Source organism: Lissotriton helveticus, chromosome 11, assembly GCF_964261635.1.
Source record: "Lissotriton helveticus chromosome 11, aLisHel1.1, whole genome shotgun sequence".
Classification (NCBI taxonomy): domain Eukaryota; kingdom Metazoa; phylum Chordata; class Amphibia; order Caudata; family Salamandridae; genus Lissotriton; species Lissotriton helveticus.
The window spans coordinates 592,633,711-592,653,371 of NC_136072.1; the positions used below are offsets into that span (position 1 = coordinate 592,633,711).

General features: G+C 50.9%; 1 protein-coding gene across 4 annotated transcripts in view; it reads right to left on the bottom strand.

Moving 5' to 3' along the window:
- Positions 1-19,661, bottom strand: part of DDHD2 (DDHD domain containing 2) — an 896,553-nt gene that overhangs the window by 582,463 nt on the left and 294,429 nt on the right. For all 4 annotated transcript variants that reach the window (XM_078666383.1, XM_078666384.1, XM_078666381.1 and 1 more), the window contains exon 4: positions 19,357-19,446. In XM_078666383.1, the coding sequence (XP_078522509.1) occupies positions 19,357-19,446 (90 nt within the window). The remainder of the gene's footprint in view (positions 1-19,356; positions 19,447-19,661) is intronic.

Below are 19,661 nucleotides of genomic sequence, written 5' to 3' on the forward strand. Positions count from 1 at the left end.
AACAGGAAGGGCTCATCCAGCAACCATACGAAAACTGAAATGGCCAAAAGATGTGCTCTAACTTTGCGCAAAGCCTTGCCGGGCTAAAGATCAGTCACGGCCGGTGCAGGTAAGCGCAGTGGGGCAGGGTGGGGAAGCCGCCAGACTACGGAATAGGTTTTATTTATTTATTTATTTCATTTGACCTATTCTGTCGTCTGTCAACTCCGCCCCATAGCCCCCCCACCTACACCCCCAGCCCTTCAACCGCGCCCCACTGCGCTTACCTATGCCGGCCGACGTGGATAAACATTAAACAAACAACAGTACCTCAAAGAGGCAAAAAAGATCAACTTGCTGCTCTGCACACCAAGCTACAAACTTGTCCCAACAGCAGGCATAGACAGTCTTTGTTGATGGATGTCTGGTATAACTTCCCAGACTTCCAAGGGAAGATCAGAAATGGTCAACTGCTGCAGCTCAATCACCATGCATGAAGGGGACGTGTGAGCATGTTCAGGTGCAGATCCCTATTCTCTTGCTGGAAAGGAGATCCTCCAGAAGGGGCAGCATAGCCGGAGGAAAGATGCTCATGTTCAAGAGTTCGGTAAACCATATTCTCGGTTCCCAGTCCGGAGCCACAAGGATGACTTTGATTCAGTCCGTAATGATCTTCTTCAGAACTTGCGGCAGGAGTGGTATTAGTGGAAATGCGTACAAGAGTCCTAAACCCCACTTGAGATTAAATGCTTCTCTGAGCTAGAGCTGCCTTGGAAACTCCAACACACAGAAGTGCTGGCATGGTGCATTCTATGCTGTAGGGAATAGATCTAACCAAGGTCCTCACAAGTCGCAGAAGAAACCTTGCACTACCTCCGGATGGAGATGTAATTCATGATCAACTAGGCATTCATGGCTGAGTATGTCCACCATAGCGTTCAGCGTGCCTGCCAGGTGTGTAGAACCAGGAAAACAACTGGCCCCTTGACAAACACCCGCCCTGTTTGTTGCAATACAACATGGCGGTTGATGTGGCCCGTGAATACCTGAACCAAACTCCCCTTGATAGATAGCTTTTAATGGCAGGCGTATCGCTCTTAGCTCCAACAAGTTGATGTGAATTTCAGACTATGTTGGAGACCAGAGTCCTCTGGTCTCCACCTCTCCCAGTTGGCCGCCCCAACCCAGAAGGGATGCATAAGTCACCACTTTGAGGTATGAGTGGGGAAAGCAGAGGGGTCTGCCGCTGACCCAATCGCAGTTCGTCAGCCACCACTGCAGGTCTTTTGCAGTTCCCTCTAATATCTGGACCAGGTCGGAGAGATTACACTGAAATTTTAGGTCCCAATGCAGAGCCTGCAGATGCCGGTGAGTTTGCTTTTCCAGCAGGATGCAGGAGGCCATGAGACCCAGCAGCTGCAGAGTCAGTCTCACCAAAATCCAGGATAGAGGCTGAAACATGGGAATCATTAATTGGATATCCTGGACTTGCTGCTCCAGAGGGTAGACACGGAACTGCAATATGTCCAGAATGGCTGTGATGAAAGGGACCATCTCAGAGGGAGTCAAGTTCGATTTCATCATGTTTATAGTAAACCTCAGGTTATTCAGGAGGGCTGCAGTAGTCTGGAGGTGGGAGTCAACTGCCTGGGGCAAGCCCGCTTTCAGCAGCGAGTCATCAAGGTAGGGAAGACTGGAACCCCTGACCTCTATAGATAAGCTGTCACTACCGCCATCACCTTTGTGGACACTCAAGGGGCGGTGGTAAGACTGAACAAGAGCACAGCAAACTGAAAGTGCTCTTGACCCACCACGAACCACAGGTAACCTGTGAGTCGGCAGAATGGGCATATGGAAATATGTTTTCCGCAAGTCCAGTGCTATCTTCCAGTCTCCAGGGCAGACAGGACCTGAACCGACGTGAGTATCTTGAATTTCTTCTTTTTCAGAAAGTAATTGAGAAAGCGCAAATCTAAGATAGGGATGAGGTCTCCGCCCTTTTTTGGCACCAGTAAGTAGCGGGAATATCAACTACGATTGTCTTCTGATGTTGGCACCCTTTTGATATCGCCTTTGGCCAGAAGAGCCAGTACTTAATGATGCAACAGGGAGAGGTGGCCCTCCATCAGCCAATCTGAAGACGGTGGTGTTACTGTGAATGGAAGGGTGTAACCCTGCTGAAGAATTTGGAGCATCCAGTTTGTCCAAGATAATAGACTGCCATTTGGGCAGGGGGTGTGGATCCTGCTGCTGACCGGTTTCCCATACTGGGGTGTGGGGGCTGCAACTGCCTTGGGGAGGGGTGAGTGGGGGGCGGGGAGTTGGCGGACTTGGCAGAACTCTGGTCTTGTGTCCCACAAGGCTTGTAGGAACAGTATTTGCGATCGCAAAAGGACCGAGGTTCTGCTTGCTGTGGTGGTTGGACAGAAAAAGACACAACTGGCAGCCCTTACCATAGCTACGGAAGGGTGAAAGTCAGAATGGGCTGGCGTGGGGCCATGGAGTGTCTTTAACATGCTCAAACACCGAATCTGCCTTATCGCCAAACATGTGAGTGCCATTGAAGGGCATGTCCGTAAGGTATGCCTGGATATCCCCAGAAAAGCCAGTTGGCCTCAGTCAGGCATGGCGACAAACTGCCACACAGTCCTCACAGCATTGTAAACTTTGCTGCGTCCCTGCCATTGGCAATAACTTGGGACAGTATGTCTTGGGCCTGGGTATGGGCAACACTTGAGTAACCTGAGTCCCATACTGTATGAAATATGGTCTCAAGAGGCATGCTGTGTTCACAGACCGCAGTGCAAGGCTGGTGTGATAGAAAATCCCCTTGGAGAAGGTATCTAGCCTCTTGGTTTCTCTATTCTATCCGGTGGTGTGGTAGGGAATGCGCCAGGGTTAATCATGGAGATGGAGGCCTGAAGGACCAGGCTCTCTGGGGGGGGAGGGGTGCTCGGTAGGGAAAGCTGGGATTGCCCAAAGCAATGGCATTGGGCAATCATTCTGTGCACAGGAGCGATGATGCAATGCTTGGACCAGGCCCTGAGCAGGACATCAGTGAGGGATTCATTAGAGGGGATTAGGGGTTCAGTGGGGTCTACCCAGGGTTGACGCATCTCTGTCAAGACGTTAGTCTTGACTGCAACCGATGGCAGTGTTACATCCAGGACCTCAGCCACCCTCCTCACCACCAACGCAAATGAAGTCCCTTCCTCTGTAGCCATACTAGGAGGTGCGACCAGGCCAGGAGAGGTGTCCAGACCACTAGCATCTGCCAGTACCTCATACCAGATATCAGCCAAGGGGTCTTCCAAAGGGTCAGGATAACCAAAGAGATCCTCAAATTCGTCCCAATTGTATTCCCCATAGGGCCTGTCAGTAAACAGAGGCGCCTTCTCTGATCTGGATGCTCTTGGTCTGGCCGGTGCTGGTGTCAACATGGGTCCAGCTACATATCAGAGTCAGTGTGATGATGGGGTCAGCGCAGACAAGAGCCATCGGCGGCACTGAGACCAGCACCACTGGAATAGGGCATGACGATGACCATTGGGAATAACTCCAAGAGCGTGCCTGCGACCTTCCTCATAACCAGGAACTGGAGCGGTGCGGAGTCGTCTGGTGTTGATTGAGCTGAAGCTTCAGAGCATGCTCCTGAACGGCTTTGGAGTTCATTGCTTGACAGACTGGGCAGGCCTTGGAGTATTGGCCGGTTCCAGGCACCACAATCAAACCAGGTGGGGGTTTGTCACAGACATCTGCCTGAGACAGGATCCACAAGGTTTAAAACCACTGTTTTTTTAGGGACATCCTTAACGCACAATGAGAGCTTAGCTAAAAAACAGAACTCTGAAAAAAAGTCAAAAACAGTAGTCTAAAAAATGACTGAGGCAGCTTTTTCCCAATTTGCGCTGATGGTGTGGAAAGACAAGAACGATAAGGGATACAGTCTGGGTGCCTATATTGGCACTCAGCGGCACATAAGGGCACTTAGTCAAACTTGTAGATAGGCAGTGTCCAACTGACACACATATTGGCACAAAGACTGCAAAAGGGGGGCGTGGCTTCGGCTCTGATGTAGACAGAGGCGAGCTCCGGAGCTCCGGAGCGGCCGCCCTCCTTATACATCGATCCTGATCAGCAATCCTGGAACCTGGCGCCATAACCGGCACATGAAAGCTCGGTACCCCCTCCGAGAGCTACTCCCTGGAGCTGCGGAGACGTGAGAGCCCAAAAAACGGAGTTTGTGCATCTGTCCCTGCTCTTGGCGCCTGCAGGCGACAAGATGGCGCCCGTGACCGGCGAGACTGGTGTCAGGCACTGAGAGGACCCGGAGAGGCTGGTGGCTGCACAGGGGAGGCTGGACTCCTGCCATTGCGACCGGACGATAGCCTGCTGCTTCAGCTCCCGATCCCGGTGAGGAGGCACTGCATGCTGGCGGGCGGAGGCCATCCCGCAGCGTCAATTTTCCCCCAGCTGTCTGACCCTAAAATGGCGGCGCCCGGGACAGGACAGGCGCCCTTTGAAATTTAGCGCGAACTTTCCAACTGCAGGCCCTACGTGATCCCCACTAAGAGCGGCGGAGCCCCTGCATCCCCCTGGACCTCAGAAGATTAGAGGGGGGCGGCGGAGTGGCCTGACAAGCTGTGGGAGACCTGGGACGCACGGTGCACCTGGCGGTCGGCTCCACGCGACACCTGCTGATCTGAGGCCTACACCGGCTCTGAACGAGAGCTCTCCTAGACGGCGCTCTGGGTCTTTAGCTGCAGAGGTTCACGTCAAGGTCCAGTGACGACTCACTCGGCCGCACGCCTAGGACACCGAGCCTTTTTTACCCCGGAGGGAGCACTGGCCCCCTGTGGAGACCCCAGGGTCCCGCCACTTATGGTGAACAAGAGGCAGCTGTGGGCAAGGGGATGAGTGATCGGACGGCTAAAAGGTGACCCCTCCTCGGCATTACCTACTACGGATCCGACAGCTTGACACTCAGAGGGGCTACAGGTGAGAGCATCGGCGCAACGCAGACCATATACGGACTCTAGGAGATATCCGAGTCTGCTAGGTGGCGGTGCCCTACTGTTGAGGGGCGCGGCCGAGGCTTCTCCCCGGAGCTGCTGCTGTTGCACACCTTTCCCCACAAAGATGGGCCGCGTATCCAGAACAAAAAAGGGCTTTGAGGTGCTGCGCCTGGAGGACCCGGGTCACTGCATGGAGGACGACGATGGTGGGGTGCGGAGGCGCAACCTGGATCCGCCTGGAGACCCAACCCTGGGTGAAATAATGCAGGCCATCATGGCGTCACGGGAAGCACTGGAGAAAAGAATGGACGGCATCGGAACAGACCTCACGCTACTGAAGGACGACCACAAGAAGCTCAAGGAGAGAGTTGCGACGCAGGAGATCAGCATGAAACCTATCCCGGATGAGGTGGCCGCCCTACAACGCTCCTTGAACGAAGTGACGCACAGAGTCAAGGCCCTGGAGGTACGAGCGGAGGACAGTGAAGACCGCTCCCGGCGCAATAATCTTCGCATAGTGGGTGTGCCGGAACGCGAGGAGGGCCCAGATGCGGTCCAATTTCTGGAGAACTGGCTGAGGACAGAGGTAGCTCCTGAGGGCCTTTCCCCATTCTATGCTCTGGAGCGAGCCCACAGGGTTCCTGCTCGCCCACCCAAGCCTGGCGCTCCCCCTCGACCGATGGTGGCGCGATTACTGCACTAACGCGACCGGGACTTTATTCTGCAAAGGGCCCGAGAGCACCAGAACCTGCAAATAGGAAATGGCCGAGTGATGATATTCCCGGACTACACCAGAGAAGTGCAAAGACAGCGGTCCTCTTTCCTGGCCGTCAAGAAGAGGCTGCGACAGCTCAGCATCCCATACGCCATGCTCTTCCCGGCACGCCTGCGGGTGACGGCAGACGAAAGGACCCACTTTTTCCTTACCCCGCAGACAGCATGGGACTGGTTGGAGAGTCGAGGAGGTGCGACAGGGGGTTCCTCGCGGCCAGCCTCACCCCGAGAGCGTCAAGACCTGCCTCACCAAGGGGGAGCCCCGCTTCCTCGATGACACAGAGACAGGAACGTGACAAAGCAATCCGGGCTGTGGCGGCCATCAGTCTTGGGGCGACTAGCCCGTCCAGCGTCATCACTGAAGCAACGAAGAGTGGGGCGGGGAGCCCGGACTCCAGCAGCTCTCATGGCCTCTCTGATCTGGAACTCCCGAATGTCACACCGCAGACGGCAGATGGAATGTTCAGATGATGGACCTACAGAAGACAAGGGAACTACATGATGCAGGACCTGCTGCGCTGCCTATTCTTGGGGGGCGCTTGGAGCTGGGGCAACGAGACTGACTATGATCCCGAGTATGCCAGGGCCTTCACTGGCGGTACAGGTTTCTTTCCAGGGAGGGGGGTGGCTGGGAGGGGGGCTCTGGGGGCATCGAGCACGAGCTGAGAGTTTCCCCCTAGTTGCGGTTATGCTTTTGAACTGTTTGGTTTGGATGGGAACCTGTTTGTGTATACCTGTCCTGGGGAGTGGGAGTTGGGGGCAGTTTCAGTGTTGGGGGAAGAAGGGGGGATCAGACATGCCGCTAGGAGAGGGTGCAGCACATGCCCGCACACGCCAGTTCCATGGATACCTCCATAGGCCTTAAAATCATGACATGGAATGTCCGGGGGATGCATACCATGTGCAGACGACACAAAATACATGCTTATTTAGTACGGAGGGGAGTGCAGATTACCCTACTCCAGGAAACACACTTGACGGAGACAGAGGGTAAGGCACTTCACCGCCGCTGGAAAGGGCAAGTCTATAATACCACGTACTCAGCGTACGCTAGGGGAACACTGATTTGTGTATGGGCAGGTGTACCGTTTCAATGCAGGAGGCAGGTAATTGACCCCGAGGGCAGATTCACAGTGGTCACAGGGCGACTGGATGGGCGAGACCTAACACTGGCCAGCATATATGGGCCCAATATAGACCAACCCACCTTCCTTGCACAACTTTCACAGAAATTGGCGGGAGTGCTACTAAGGGGGGACTTTCACTGTATACCGGACGTGGACCTGGACCGTTCCCACCCACCACTGCATGATGCCCCTACCCCTAGGATAGCGGACAGCTGGCGGGAATGGCAGAGGAGTTGGGGGCTTACCGAACCTGGAGGGCCCATCATCCCAGGGAACGCGACTACTCCAATTTTTCTGCTGTACATGAGCTACATGTCAGACTCAATGCGATCTTGTGCTCACCGGGCGTTCATATGCAGGTTGCGGTGAGTGAATACCTGGCCAGGACGACCTCTGATCACAACCCCCTGCTGGTGACCTTGACTTGGGCCCGGGTCAGGCCGGCAATCCCAAACTGGCGGCTACGACCGGAGGCCCTGGAAGACCAGGTCTTCCGGACCACCATAGGCACAGCAATAGAGGAGTATTTCCAGCACAATGCGGGCACCTCCTCCAGTCTGCATAATGAATGGGACGCGTTTAAGACGGTGATCCGTGGACGGTGCATCGGTGAGGCGGTGGGTGCCCGTAGAACTCTCCTGGGTGAGGTACGGGGGCGGAACAGCGGCTGCGGGACAAGGAACGAGAAAGGCCAGGACAGATAGAGGTTCAGGAGGGGCTCTTAAGGGCAAAAGAGGAGCTAGCCACACAAGTGGAGAGGCTCAGATGCTTTGATTATAAGGCTTACATGGTGAGAGCACATGCGGAACATGATAAATCGGGAGCGCTCCTGGCCTGGTTGGCGAACCCGGCCCGTAGGGGCACGCCGATCCTTGAGATCAGAGATGAGGAGGGGATGTCCCACTTTGGGCAGCAGGCAATTAACACGCAATTTTTGAATTATTACTCCACGCTATATCATAGTGCGCTGGACACCGGGGTGCTGGAAGATGAGGATTTCCTGACTATAGACTTACCCAAGATTGAAGCGGGAGAGGCAGAGGAGTTGGGCCGCCCGGTGGAAGTGGGCGAGGTCCGGAGAACCCTTACACGCATGGCTAAGAACAAAACCCCAGGCACCGACGGATTCCCGTCTGAGTTTTATGTCACCTTCATCGATGCACTGGCCCCGCAACTGGTGTCCCTATATAACCGTTCAAAGCAGGTTGGCTATTTGCCCACCTCGACGAGAGAGGCGGTGATTGTCCCGATCCTTATACCGGGGAAACCAGAATGGGATCGTACAGCGTATCGCCCCCTTGCGATGTGAAAGATTGATGGTACACATGATGACCCTGGTACATAAGGACCAATCTGGTTTCATCCCCACCCGGAACACGCGGTGAATATCAGGAGACTGTGCCACCTGCTACAAGCTTCGGAGGCCGGGGGCGAGGAGGCATGTGTGCTCTCCATTGACATTGAAAAGGCTTTTGATAGCCTGGAGTGGCCATACTTGTTCCGGGTTCTGAGGGCCTTTGGCCTAGGGGAAGGATTTGTGGCATGGACGCGGATCCTATACTCTAATTCGACGGCCAGGGTCCGGACAGGGGGGGTGATCTCGGAGGCATGTGAGGTGGGTAGAGGGACGAGACAGGGTTGCCCCCTGTCTCCCCTCCTTTTTGCCCTGGCGATGGAGCCCCTTGCGGTGCGAGCACGAAGGGGGGAACACTACAGAGGCCTGGAAGTACAGGGCCGAACGCACCACATTGCCCTATATGCTGACGACTTATTGATGTTCCTTGCTGATAACACTGCTGCACTCCGTGGGGCTCGGGAATTACTGGAGCGTCTAGGGGAGGTAGCGGGACTCAGGGTTAACTGGGCCAAGACCTGCCTATTCCCAATGCGAGGTGATGGGGGTGCTCCCCCTGAGGGACTAGACGTGCGATGGGAACGTAGCTGCTTACCGTACTTGGGGGTGCGGATTTATCATGGTGTAGCCGAGTTATTTGAAGGTAACATAGGCCGAGCCCTACGAAATACCAAGAATAACCTGGAATTCTGGGGGTCGCTTCCCCTATCGGTCGCAGGGCGAGTGGCACTCCTGAAAATGATTACCCTTCCCTGGTTGCTCTACTACTTTGGGGCACTGCCTCTCTGGATACCGGGGAGATACTTCGCCCAGCTCAACTCCATGATCTCGGGCTTCTTATGGGGTTCGGGGAGGCGCAGAGTGGCCCTTCCGACCTTGATGCGCCCAAGACGGGAGGGAGGTCTTGCAGCGCCTGATTTTGAGGCCTACTACCATGCAGCCCAGTTCCAATGGTTTACCCAACGATTAGCGGGGAGATTAGGCCTGGACATAGCTCAGCGAGACTGGGATGCAGAGATGCACCAGCTGGCGCGGATCCTTCTGCGCCACCCGATGCGGATTGGAGAGGTCCCCAGGGACCTCTGGGTCCTGAAGCTATGCTGGAATAGGGCTCTCCGTCGCCAGAAAGGTGGCTTGGCATACTCGCCTGAGATCCCAGTATGGCTCTGCATGGAACTCCCCCATGGAGGGAATTGGCAGCGGCTACAAGAGTGGGAAGAGTTCGGAGTCTCCACCCTTGGGGACCTGTATGAAGATGGCGCACTCCTGCCGTTCCAAGAACTGGTGGACAGACATGTATTGCCGGCGCAGGACTTCCTCCTTCACGCGGCCTTGACGGCTGCGGTGCGTAAACACTGGTAGGGAGGACTGGAAGAACCGCAGATTTTCCTTCCTTGCCAATACGCGGTCACCTCTGCGGGAAGGATTAAGGCGGTCACGTGCCTCTACCGCAGATTGACGCAGGGCCTGAGAGCTCCACTAGAGAGGCTATGCGCCAAATGGGAGATAGACCTGGGAATTCCCATCGAGCCTAAGCCCTGGGAAATGTTGATGGAAAGAGCATGGAAATGCTCCCGAAACGCCAGATTCCAACTCATCCAATTTTATGTGTTCCATCAGGCGTACCTCACTCCTTCTAAACTTAATGAGTTCTTCGACTCCCACGCCGCCTGTCCAAGATGCAGACTGGAGGATGCAGGGCACATGCACATGCTCTGGGATTGCCCCATACTTCGGGATTACTGGGGAGCGGTACTGACCAAATTGACTGAGGTAACAGAGAGGGACCTGCAAAATACCCCGGCTGTGTGTCTGTTGCACTGGTTCCCCCACACTACCCGCAACAAAACCACCAGCAGGTTTTTGGATCTGGGGCTGGTTCTGGCCAAGCGCGAAATCACCAGCCACTGGAAAGCGGCCACAGGCCCTAACGCGGGGCGCTGGCTCAGAGAGTTCCTTAAGTGGGCAGACTGCGAGGGGACGATTCAACTCCAACTAGCTCGGAGAACTGACAATGACAAGCTGAGAGACACAGCCAGGGCCTGGGTAGCACTGACAGAACTACTTAAAGACCCAACTGATGACGAGGACGGATCCCCCTGATCTTATCCACCATTTCGATTATGCCGGACACAGGGGGAGGGCAGTCGGGTGGCCAAGTAGATGGGCAATGAGGCTCCCCTGATCGTGTGTATTCTACCGGACGATGATTAGGCCACTGACACAGAGCTCGATGGGACTGGTTAGATCACCCCGTGAGCAGCACACATTGTACTGGAGAAGCGGCATGTCTGAGGGGAGGGAGGAAGGCAGGGGGGAGGGTACAGAGGGGGTTGGGTCTGAGTATGTCTGGGGGGGGGGGAGGCATGGTGCGTTGGATGTTCAGGTGCCTGACTTATTGAAGGGGAAGAGGCTTATGCTCACCAAGTTCGAGTTCTGCACAGCGGTTGTCCTGAAGAGCGACGTTATGGCTCCTGTTACTGATACGGTTGGACAATACACGCTGGGATTACAGAGAATGCAACTGACTTGCTGAAGGGTGAAACAATATTCTGGTATATCTGAATTGACACTTAGTGAGCTCAGCTGATATTCAATGATATTTTGAAAAGGATGTATGCTCTTCATATGTGAACCCCAATAAAATCTGTTTTTAAAAAAAACAAAGACTGGAAAAGACATTCAGACAGGAACAAAAAGAAAGCATAAAGACATCACACATGCACAGACACATCAACCCCCCAAAAGCCACAGATTGTTAGAGACACGTGTAGATGCACACAGAAATATAATGAAATTAATCAAGCAGTGCTACAAGGTAAAAGCATAAACACACACAGAAAGGGGCACATGGAGAAACATACACACAAAATACACATAAAGGCTTAGTTAGGCTCACACACACAGAGAGCGGTACTGAGACACATATTAGATGAGGTGTGGTATGGGGTGTTTTATGGAGTGTAAAATATATCTGATCTCAGGTGCTTGAGTAAATGTGGCTGAAAGATGTTAAACTGAAGAGAGTCATTTGCGAGAGGACCCTGGGAGGTCCGCACTAATTTTGCCATCTCTTTACACATTGCCTCGAAGATAAGCCTGACTGTTCGTGCCAACCTACCAAGGGGGTTGGCAGGGGTTATCTTAGGTGTGTGATCCCCTTACCCTGACAATAATGAGGGTCCCTACTTGGACAGGGTGCCAACCAACTGCCAACTAGAGACCCCATTTCTAACATTTATGTAAAGTGATACTGCCCTATAAATTATGACTTAATGCTGACCGTTTAATTGTAATCTCTGGAAATAAGAAGTGGGTGCCTCTTACTGAGATCTTTACAAAGAAGAGGGGGTCCCAGTATAGACGGACAGTAATTATCACATTTTACAAAATTAGGTGAATTAATCCAAAAACACGCAAGTTAGATCCACCGAGTTTAATTCACTGGAGGATCAAACTTGCGTGTTTTTGGATTAATTCACCTAATTTTGTAAAATGTGATAATTACTGTCCGTCTATACTGGGACCCCCTCTTCTTTGTAACTATTCAACCCAGGTCCCAGTGACTACAATTGGGTAACCCCTCTTCTTATACTCTTACTGAGATCTAGCATACTTCCTGCCTCGGTCTGTCTTATTAAGAATAACAAATAGTTTGTTTTATAATAACTTGACTTATATGTAGCACTTCACTTCACAATTTATCTCTCTATAAGAGCTGCAAATAAGTTGTTAGTATTACCCGGTATAAAAGTATAGTCAAGAAGGTCTTATTGACTCGTATTTTGAAGAGAAGATGATTTGTAACACTTGCACAGTATACTTTAGTAAAATGCTAAGTACAATCATTAAATAGCAAATTTGAAATGCAAAGGGGGAGTACTTCCTGGGGAAAAATATCTACTGTGATAATCAAGGATAACTAGCTCAAAAAGAATCTGCTGATAGCTTAATCAAATAGCAATGCCTTTTTAAAGAAAAGGATGAGCCAAGGTGATGTACTTAATGCACCAAATTGCAGTGGTCTTGTGAGACAGATACCGAGCGGAGCAGTATCCTTACCCAAGGGATGACGGTTCCATACCGGTTTTCGAGTCCCCGACATACAGACTCCTCTGCTCTGTTTCCACAGGATCGCGGACAGAGCTGTAACCCGGAAGTCCCGGCCTCGCGAACCGGAAGAGGAACCCCCGGACCAATAACAGGAGGGGAAACAGAGCGTGAGGCAGACCGAGAAGACGCGGGACCCGACCAGCGGAGAGAAGACGCGGGACCCGACCAGCGGAGAGAAGACGCGGGACCCGACCAGTGGAGAGAAGACGCGGGACCCGACCAGTGGAGAGAAGACGCGGGACCCGATCAGCGGAGAGAAGACGCGGGACCCGACCAGGGGAGAGAAGACGCGGGACCCGACCCAGAGAAGACCTGGATGCCGGATAACCTCGAGGACGGTGAAGAGACCTGGTCCGAAGACTGGTGGTGTCCGGAGGTGGCTGGGGAGCGGCCGTGACTCAGGAGAGTTACGGCGGAGACAGGTTAGTGTCGGTGGCTTGGGAGCGAGTAGGAGGAGGGTGGAGAAGGAGCGGGAGGAGGGTGGAGAAGGAGCGGGAGGGACTCTTGCAGTAGCGTATAACAGAGGGACCATCCCAGTGCAACCCTTTGTGATTTCATACGCCCTAGTGTAAATGATCCCACACTTGTTCCACCTGAGAGCGTACACCCTTATATTGTAGAATTGAATGTGACTTTGTTACACTGAATACCATACCAGAGATAGGTCTTGGTTTTCGTAGTTTATAGTTATATTAGACCTCTAAGAACCTTATCTTGGTCTTATTCTTGACACTATATTCGCCTTATTCTTGGTGGTTGACACTATATTCGCCTTATTCTTGGTGGTTGGCTCTTTCCTCGCTCAAGGCACCTTAACAAACCCAGTGCACCTGGTGTTGTGATTACAGTATTTCCCTGAAACAGTACCATAAAACCATTCTGACAGCCCCTTTCTCCATCTCTTTGTTCTCCTATGAGCCTCCGGGGTGAACACCACGGCCAAGGACCACCAGAAGACCGGACAAAACCCCTATCTTCATCAGACCAGACCAGTTCACGGGGATCATCAGATGAAGAGAAAGAGCCTCCAATAACTATATCTCAACAACCTACTTCCTCTACTTTTATTAATAAATCTACTTCTAAACCCATACTTAAGCCTCCATGCCTGTTCATCAAGCCCGCCCTCCCACAAGTGGTGTCAGAAGTGGGATCCAAAGGCGAATTGGAGGCTGCTCTAGCAAAGATGGCCGAAAACCAGGAACATTTGGGGAAGGTCATGGAACGTTTCTTGACTGTTGTCGAGGAAGATCGAGGAAAATTACACCAAGTCCTCGCTGGTCAAGAACAGACACAAGGGGCAGTTATGGACAAACTCACTACGGCTCTTGGACAACAGAGAGGTCCAACCACTTTGCCCTCAGTAGTCCTACAACGATATGTAGCTGGAGAAGATCCAGACTTTTTCTTCAGTAATTTCGAACGCATGGCAAGTGCCGCCTCGTGGCCCACAGATAAATGGGGTCAGTATTTGGGGCCTTTGATATCAGGAGACTTACAGGCCGCTTACCAAGCTGCCACTCTTCAGGGAACAGTCCCCTATGCAGAGATAAAAAAATGCATCCTAGAGAGACTGGGAATCGACGATGAAACCTATAGAATCAAGCTACGACAAATGAAAGAAGGTCCACAAGAGACACCTCGTGCTCTTTACTTTAGAGTAAAAGATATGGCAGACCGTTGGCTAAAACCTGCCTCTACAGATAAGGATGGCATCATGGCAAAGATATATCTGGAACAATACCTAACCTCTTTGCATCCCCCTATTCAACGTTGGGTTCGACAACAGGCGAACCTCACTTTAGAGACGGCCGTTGAGATAGCTAGCGCTTATAGCAGGGCTCAAGATTTCCAGAAGGGTAGAGAGGAAAACGTAGGGAAAACAGGGGGACATCCTGTTCATAGGCCGACCAGACCTCTTGTAGCAAAGAAACCTTAACCACTTGCTCTTGTTCCTAGCACACCCATGCCCAGTGTCCCGTTCATCAGACCTCCTGTAACTGGACCGCAGTGTTTCCAATGTGGGGGAATGGGACATATAGCCAGATTTTGCCCACAACGAGAGGAACCTATGGAAATAGGAGTGGCACGTAATTATTATTGTTCTCCCCCCAACAAGAAACTTCCTCCTTACAAATGTACTGTATCCGTGAATGGACAACCAGTTACAGCATTAGCTGACACGGGATGCCTACATAGCGTAGTCCGACCTCAGGACTTGGGTAACATTGGTCCCAATGAGGGCATGGTGGCTATTAAATGCGTACATGGCGACACCAAACCTTACCCTACCGCTAAGGTGTTGATTCAACATCCTCAGGATAAAGGAACGTCCCTAACTGTAGGTCTAATTCCCTGACTACCTGAGCAAGCCATACTTGGTAATGATTACGCCAAGCTACCTCAGTTACTGCAGGAATCTGGAACAGAGGAAGGAAATGAATGGCTAGATACAGCTCCCTTTTCTAACGATACAGACAAAGAATGGCCGCCTTCTAAACCCCGGAAAAGCCGAAGTCAGAAAAGGGCTGAGAAAGGACTAAAGTCCCTGGTAATGCCAGCCATTTCAATAGAAAATCCATGGGAAACAGACCGCAATTTCCATGCTGCACAGCGAGAAGACCCTGTACTTCAGGAGGCATGAAAAAATGCACTTGAAGATGAAGACCCTCAACATGTAGGTCCATATTTTTTTATTAGGAATGGATTGTTGTATCGGAAAGGTGGCGCCGACCACAAAGCCCAGTTACTAGTACCAGAGCCCTTTCGAGAAAAGGTTTTATACCTGGCCCATAGTCACCTTTTAGGGGGCCATTTCGGGCCAGATAAAACTGAGAAAACCATTGTAGAAAACTTCTACTGGCCGGGGATTTATCAGCAAGTAAAGAGATATTGTAGAGAATGTCCTATTTGTCAGCGACATAGTCGGTATCATACCCCCAGAGCTCCATTGTTACCACTTCCTATCATCAATGACCCATTCAGTCGAGTGGGTATGAATATAATCGGCCCCCTGTTACCCTCTCGAAGTGGATATAGATATGTGTTGGTTATGGTCGATTATGCCACTAGATTCCCTGAGGCCATACCCCTCCGTCGACCTGACACTACTAACATTGCCAAAGCTATGATTGGAGTTTTCTCTAGGGAGGGATTTCCCAAAGAAATCTTAACAGATCAGGGAACCCCTTTTGTTTCCAAACTAATGAAAGACGTATGTAAACAGTTAGGGATAAAACAAATTAGAACATCTGCCTATCATCCACAAACGGATGGATTGGTGGAAAGGTATAATGTCACTATCAAAGCCACCCTCAAGAAACTGCTGGACCTCGAAACTAGAAGGTGGGAGGATATTATTCCCTTAGCACTCTTTGCCATCAGGTGTAAGGAACAAAAGAGTACCGGATATTCCCCCTTCGAGTTGCTTTACGGGCACAAACCCCGTACTCTCTTAGACATGGCCCGAGAACAGTGGGAGACTGAACGAGATAACACAAAACCCTTACCAGAGTACGTCTCCAATCTAAAAACCCATTTACAACAAATACGAGAGATAGTCAGAAACAATTTAGAAAGCGCACAGAATGCACAAAAGATCCAATATGACAAAGGGGCCAAACTGAGGACCTTCCAGGTGGGGGATCTCGTGTTACTTATGATGTCCTCATCGGACCAGAAACTGTTAGGACAGTGGCAGGGTCCCTACACAGTACTCCAACAAGTCACCCCTGTGACCTACCGCATAGAAGTAGACAGCAATAAAAGAATTTCACAAATTTATCATGTGAATTTGTTGAAGAAATGGGAAGGACCAGCTCCAACGGCAGTTCACAGTGTAGAAACCCCGGTGCCCCTGTTTACCCAATGCATAGACCCAGAGTTACCCAAGGCCTTACAGGAGGAATTAATTGAGGTGTTACAACCTCTTGATTTTGTCTTTTCCACTACCCCGGGGGTGACAAATCTTATTGAACATGCCATAAAAACACCACCTAATAAGCGTGTTAGATTAAGACCCTACCGCATACCCGAAGCAAGGCGACAAACAATAAGAGAGGAAGTACAGAAAATGTTACAGATGGGGATAATTGAACCATCCAAGAGTGAATGGAATTCCCCCATAGTACTCGTGCCTAAGCCAGACGGATCAGTTAGATTTTGTATTGACTTTAGAGAGGTAAACAAGATCTCTGAGTTCGATACCTATCCTCTCGCACGAGTGGACGAAATGGTAGAAAGAATAGGAAAAGCCAAATATATCAGCACTCTAGACCTGTGTAAAGGTTATTGGCAAATACCTTTAAAAGTAGAAGACAGGGAAAAAACAGCTTTTTCCACGCCCGACGGTTTGTACCACTTTCGAATGTTGCCTTTTGGCTTACATGGGGCGCCTGCGACATTTCAGAGAGCCATGAATATGATTCTAAGGCCTTATGATGACTTTGCTGGAGCATACATTGATGATATCGTCATATACAGCGACACATGGGAACAACATTTGACCCACCTCACCACAATCGTGCAAACCCTAGGTACCCAAGGTTTGAGGATAAATCCAGCCAAAAGTCATTTGGCAGCGCAAACAGTCAAGTACCTAGGATACTTACTAGGGGAAGGGGTTATAAGACCACAACCGTCGAAACTATCGGCTATTTCCCAGATACCATTTCCCAAAACAAAGAAAGATTTGAGAGCATTTCTGGGGTTGCTAGGGTACTATAGGAGATTTATCCCTCAGTTTTCCCAGATGGCAGCACCCCTGACTGACCTTTTACAGAAGAACTGTAAAACGGAACAGATATTACAATGCCCTCCTGGTGATGTGGGACAGTCCTTTGAAGTTCTGAAACAATCTCTAACATCGGACACTGTTCTAATCAGTCCAGATTATTCACGTCCTTTTGTCCTTCAAACGGACGCCTCAGACCAGGGGTTAGGGGCGGTTCTTTCTCAAGAGACCCCTCAGGGAAAAAAACCTATCCTATACATTAGCCGTAAACTCTTTCTTCGAGAAAAAAATTATGCAACTATCGAGAAAGAAGCCCTCGCCATCAAATGGGCAATAGAAACCTTGCGATATTATCTGGAGGGGAGAGAGTTCACTTTGTACACGGACCATGCACCATTAGAATGGTTAGCCAGAAATAAAGGTCACAATGAGAGAGTATTGAGATGGTTTCTGTCCTTACAACCGTATAGATTCCATACTCAACATAGGAAAGGGCAAGATCAAGGGAATGCTGATTATCTATCAAGATATCCACAAGAGTCACAGCCCCTCAGAAGAAAGACAGCAAGGGGATGTGAGACAGATACCGAGCGGAGCAGTATCCTTACCCAAGGGATGACGGTTCCATACCGGTTTTCGAGTCCCCGACATACAGACTCCTCTGCTCTGTTTCCACAGGATCGCGGACAGAGCTGTAACCCGGAAGTCCCGGCCTCGCGAACCGGAAGAGGAACCCCCGGACCAATAACAGGAGGGGAAACAGAGCGTGAGGCAGACCGAGAAGACGCGGGACCCGACCAGCGGAGAGAAGACGCGGGACCCGACCAGCGGAGAGAAGACGCGGGACCCGACCAGTGGAGAGAAGACGCGGGACCCGACCAGTGGAGAAAAGACGCGGGACCCAACCAGCGGAGAGAAGACGCGGGACCCGACCAGGGGAGAGAAGACGCGGGACCCGACCCAGAGAAGACCTGGATGCCGGATAACCTCGAGGACGGTGAAGAGACCTGGTCCGAAGACTGGTGGTGTCCGGAGGTGGCTGGGGAGCGGCCGTGACTCAGGAGAGTTACGGCGGAGACAGGTTAGTGTCGGTGGCTTGGGAGCGAGTAGGAGGAGGGTGGAGAAGGAGCGGGAGGAGGGTGGAGAAGGAGCGGGAGGGACTCTTGCAGTAGCGTATAACAGAGGGACCATCCCAGTGCAACCCTTTGTGATTTCATACGCCCTAGTCTAAATGATCCCACACTTGTTCCACCTGAGAGCGTACACCCTTATATTGTAGAATTGAATGTGACTTTGTTACACTGAATACCATACCAGAGATAGGTCTTGGTTTTCGTAGTTTATAGTTATATTAGACCTCTAAGAACCTTATCTTGGTCTTATTCTTGACACTATATTCGCCTTATTCTTGGTGGTTGACACTATATTCGCCTTATTCTTGGTGGTTGGCTCTTTCCTCGCTCAAGGCACCTTAACAAACCCAGTGCACCTGGTGTTGTGATTACAGTATTTCCCTGAAACAGTACCATAAAACCATTCTGACAGCCCCTTTCTCCATCTCTTTGTTCTCCTATGAGCCTCCGGGGTGAACACCACGGCCAAGGACCACCAGAAGACCGGACAAAACCCCTATCTTCATCAGACCAGACCAGTTCACGGGGATCATCAGATGAAGAGAAAGAGCCTCCAATAACTATATCTCAACAACCTACTGCCTCTACTTTTATTAATAAATCTACTTCTAAACCCATACTTAAGCCTCCACGCCTGTTCATCAAGCCCGCCCTCCCACAGGTCTGCAGAATCTTTTCAAGGGACGTTGATCAAAAAGCCAACACAGCTCAGTATTGGTTTCTAGTCTGCAAACATAGAGGAGATGAAAGAACAAGGATCCAAGGCACATATCTTTTTCCTTCTATGAATAAGTGTCTTACTTGCGATATTCAGGAGTCAGACCTAAATCGATAGTAAGGCCAAGGCTGGACTGGAAACCAAATCAACCCTGGCAACTGTCAACCCAGTCCCACTCCACAGATGAACTTGACTATAGTGAGGTCATGGTAACATGCCTGGATTATGGCAGTGCACCCTTCTCTTAAACAAGCCTCCAAGCTTGCAGCCTACAGGGAAATTCCAGTGTTGCAAAAGTTTCCAGTCCAATCATGAGTAAGTCCAAACTACTCACAAATGTTCACATCAATTGGGTCATAGATTTACCTGGTTCTTCTCTCTGAAACATTGAATTCATTATATTGGCTTTACCTTTGGGTTGTGCAGTATGATGACATCTCTATAGGGAGACGAAAGTGTTTGCTTCCACTGATTCTGTGTCACGGCAAGCTTGTAAGCCTCCTGTTAGAAAACAGAACATAACTTATCTTACAAATGGAATTCTAACAACAAAGCAATGAATCGAAACAACTACAGAATGATTGAGACATTATGTCGGCGTCATTTACCTATTCTAAAACAATCGATAAAAGCATAAAAACGTTCTGCATTAATTGATATTTTTACAAGTAAATGCTACATATAGCCAATTCGTTTCTTACTCATTTGTATCCCTG